Genomic DNA, 4,514 nt, shown 5'->3' with positions numbered 1-4,514 from the left:
ACCACTAGTCAGGATTGACTGTGCCTTCCATTTCAGCAGCAAGGTAAGCTTCTATGTTTCATACATATTTTTTAGTGTGAACTGTAATTTATGTAAAATCTATGGGGCAACTATACCTGCTATGAGTTGTTTGAGCACATAACTAGGTGTTTTAAACATTTCTTTTCTAAAACAGTGACTTGAGACTGGGGTTTAAATTCAAAACTTCATCAGTAAGAAGTACAGTGATACTTACGAATTAACATTATGTTGCTTTCCTAAAAATGATTAGCAAAAAAAGTAATGCTTCTATTGAATGAGTCTTAATTTCACCTTATTTACTATCTGTTGTGCTTTCAACAAAGGTTTTTTAAAAAGCAGAAGAGAGTGAAATTACCTTCCTTTAAACTACAGAAGAGTTGCAATTGAATTAACAAGATCCACTGTACTCTTTTCCTCATAATTTCATCGTTATTATTACTACCATATCTACAAATGTTGATGGTGAAAGGCTAAAAGTGTAGCTTTTGATTTGGTCACAGATGGATTTGAATCATGAATCTTGGATTTTCTTCATACTAGCTGTGCAATTGTAGAGCTTTACAGAGCTTCACAAGTCCTCAGTTCTCTTAATGGTAAATTTGGAATTATAGTATCACATATCTTGCAATATTATTGTGAGGATTAAATGAAAAGATGTGTTTATGTATATACACATATGTAAACACATACCTAAATATAATTTTATATTTCTATAGCTTTTATTGTTTGCAGAACATACTATATTCTACAAGTGCTTATGATTGTCAAAAGTTGATGAACTTACTAACTTCAGGGGATTCATCTGTAAAGTGAAGATGTGAAAGAGTTAGGACAATGGTAGAGAATAATGATTAGTGAATGATGTGTCCTTTTAAAGACCTCAACTTCAGATTAAAAATATTTAAAACATTGTCCTGACACAAGAACATATTTATATAAAAATCTTAAACATGAATTCCAACACTAAAACAGACCTGGAGGCTAAAAGCAGCCAACAATTTAGGAACTTTCAACCCTGATCTCCATGATTCAACTATGAGATGATGTCAATGAAAGAAAATAATGAGTTTAAGAAAGGAGACTCTTGCCTGGTCAGAGTGGCTCAGTTGGTTGAGCATTGTCCTATGCACCAAGAGGATGCAGGTTTGATTCCCAGTCAGGACACAAACCTGGGCTGTGAGTTTGATCACCAGTTGTGGCATGTATGGAAGGCAACCAATTGGTGTTTCTCTGTTACCTCTCTCTCTCTCTCTCCTCTCTCTCTCTCTCTCTCTCTCTCTCTCTCTCTCTCTCTCTCTTCCTCTCTAAACATGTCCTTGGGTGAGGATTAAAAAGAAAGAGAGAAAGGAAGGAAAAAAGAAAGAAAGGAACCTCTTTCAACTCATATTCATATATAGATTTTAAGAAAGAAATTAAGCAAAAGAGTGGTTCTCATGGCTATCAGAACCACTCTTTTGATGGGATGGCTAGAATAGCTACTGAGGAGAGACAGAGGAACACCAGAAATACTAGTATCTCAGTGAACCAACTGTGTGAGAAAAAGAATATCAGAGAGAGAGGTTACAAGACTTCAAAACTCATCCACACCTGAATCCCTAAATTTTATCAGCCACTTTTCTCAAACAAACATAAAAGCTTTCATTTCATCCCGATAATAATATTATAGCTAACTCTTATCAGGCTATGCTATACACCCAAAATTTCACTCATTGTATTTAATCTACCATTTTATTTAATTCTCAAAATAATACCATGAGATTCATTTCATTTCAATCTTCATTCTGTATGTGGAGAAAATCAGATTTGGCTACTTAGATTGAACCCCAAAACCCTTGGGTAGTAAATGGTAGGACTGATATTTAGCTCATCTCAGAACCCAAGCTCTATACCCAATGCTCTATGACTTCTCTTCAGAATTGCCTCTGTTGTACATGCCCCTGTGAGTCCAGTTACCCATCTACTATGCATATAGGTCTCAGCTAATTAACTAAAATGCTGAATACTGAGTTTGGAGCAATGGTGACAAAGAGTAATTGCAAGTTGCATTAAATTCAGTTTTATTTATATCAACTAGAGGCCTGGTGCAAGAAAATTGTGCATGGGTAGGGGTGTGTCCCTCAGCCCGGCCTGCACCCTCTCCAATCTGGAACCCCTCAAGGGATGTCTGACTGCCTGTTTAGGCCTGATCCTACTAGGCCTAAACGGGCAGTCGGACATCCATCTCACAATCCAGGACTGCTGGTTCCCAACTGCTTGCCTGCCTGCTTTCCTGATTGCCCCTATCCACTTCCCTGCCAGCCTGATTGAAGCCTAACTGCACCCCTGCCAGCCTGTTTGCCCTTAACTGCCCTCCCCTCTAGGCCTGGTCCCCCCTAACTGCCCTCCCCTGAAGGCCTTGTCCCCCCCAACTGCCCTGCCTTGCAGGCCTGGTCCCTCCCCACCTCCCTCCCCTGCTGGCCATCTTGTGGTGGCCATCTTGTGTCCACATGGGGACAGCCATCTTTGACCACATGGGGGCAGCCATCTTGTGTGTTGGAGTGATGGTCAATTTGCATATTACTCTTTTTTTATATAGATACCAATTCACTGAAGAACCACTCTGCATATGTATATAACTTGGCTTTGGCAGTAATAATTTTTAAATTTTAAAATATTACTGAACCTCTGTGCCTTATAAGTTAAATAGTGTAACAACTAGTCAATCTTATAGATTTATTGAGACAAATAAGTGAATATAGATGTTAGGTGTCTGGAGCATTTCCTAGCACATAAGCAACATATAAGTATAAGCCTTCATTAGGCTCAGTGATATGACATGACACATATACTTATTCCAAATATGTCATCTTGATTAAGACATTACTTGTTTACACAAATCAGTTTACAGAATTGAAAATGGGAGATTATTCATTAAACTTCAGTTTTAATAATGTGTAACTCTATAGGTAATAAATGCATTAAACTTTGTTGGTAAACCCATACTTTAGATCTGATTGCCAAAATAAAAATGTGCATCTACTTATCACTTTTCTATCTATTTGTTTCAATTGATTTTTTGTTAATCAATGTGTTCCTTTATGACTCATTGCTATAGGACATCTTGTGATTCCCAAACAACATCCATGGAGAACAATACAGAAGTGACTGAGTTCATCCTCCTTGGACTAACCAATGTCCCGGAACTGCAGGTCCCCCTCTTCATAATGTTCACCTTCATCTACCTCATCAGTGTGGTTGGAAACCTGGGGATAATCATTTTGATTCTCATGAATGTTCGCCTCCATACCCCTATGTACTTTTTCCTTAGTAATTTGTCTTTGGTTGATTTTTGTTACTCTACAGCTGTCACTCCCAAGGTTATGGCTGGGTTCCTTGTAGGAGACAAGGTCATCTCCTACAATGCATGTGCTGCTCAGATGTTCTTTTTTGCAGCCTTTGCCACTGTGGAAAATTTCCTCTTGGCTTCAATGGCTTATGACCGCTATGCAGCAGTGTGCAAACCCCTACATTATACCACCACCATGACAAAAGGTGTGTGTGCACGTCTTGCCATAGGTTCCTATGTCTATAGTTTTCTGAATGCCTCTCTCCACATTAGGGACACATTCATCCTCTCTTTCTGTAAGTCCAATCTGGTCCATCACTTTTTCTGTGATGTTCCAGCAGTCATGGCTCTCTCTTGCTCTGACAGACATATTAGTGAACAGATTCTTATTTTTGTGGCAAGCTTCAACATCTTTTCTGCTCTCCTGGTTATCTTGATTTCCTACCTGTTCATATTTGTCACCATCCTAAAGATGCACTCATCTTCAGGGTATCAGAAGGCTTTGTCCACCTGTGCTTCTCACCTCACTGCAGTCTCCATCTTCTATGGGACTGCCATATTCATGTACTCCCAGCCGAGCTCCAGCCATTCCATGGACACAGACAAAATTGCCTCTGTGTTCTATACTATGGTCATCCCCATGTTGAACCCTCTGGTCTATAGCTTGAGAAACAAGGAGGTAAAAAATGCATTCAAGAATGTTGTTGAGAAGGCAAAATTGTCTCTAGACTTCGTCTGATAAAGTTGTAGGATCGACAATAACCTAGTTTCATTCCTGTCAGATGTTCAACATGCAATAACTCACATTTTAAGGCCCAACAATGCCCTAAATTACTGAGATAATGCCATTGTTTTTCTTCAAAAGCCTATCATCTAGAAAAAAGGAAATATTGTGTCCAAATACATGATGTCTGAATTAGAATGGCCAAAAGGAACCTTAAGAATGTTGGGGGCAGCCGAAACCGGTTTGGCTCAGTGGATAAAGCGTCAGCCTGCGGACTCAAAGGTCCCAGGTTCGATTCCGGTCAAGGGCATGTACCTTGGTTGCGGGTACATCCCCAGTAGGGGGTGTGCAAGAGGCAGCTGATCCATGTTTCTAACTCTCTATCCCTCTCTCTTCCTCTCTGTAAAAACTCAAAAAAATATATTAAAAAAAAAAAAGAAGAAT

General features: G+C 39.1%; 1 protein-coding gene across 1 annotated transcript; it reads left to right on the top strand.

Annotated features, from left to right (window-relative positions):
• Positions 1–3,143: 3,143 nt before the first annotated feature.
• Positions 3,144–4,085, top strand: LOC103305052 (olfactory receptor 5B3-like). The gene has a single exon (XM_054725244.1). The coding sequence runs from the start codon at positions 3,144–3,146 to the stop codon at positions 4,083–4,085; it is 942 nt and encodes a 313-aa protein (XP_054581219.1).
• Positions 4,086–4,514: the final 429 nt, after the last annotated feature.

The sequence above is a fragment of the Eptesicus fuscus genome, chromosome 13, assembly GCF_027574615.1.
Source record: "Eptesicus fuscus isolate TK198812 chromosome 13, DD_ASM_mEF_20220401, whole genome shotgun sequence".
Classification (NCBI taxonomy): domain Eukaryota; kingdom Metazoa; phylum Chordata; class Mammalia; order Chiroptera; family Vespertilionidae; genus Eptesicus; species Eptesicus fuscus.
This window is presented reverse-complemented; position numbering and strand designations above follow the sequence as displayed.

What these genes read in the sequence shown, in the direction of transcription:
- LOC103305052 (XM_054725244.1), top strand. Translation starts at nt 3,144, where the DNA reads ATGGAGAACAATACAGAAGTGACTGAGTTCATCCTCCTTGGACTAACC.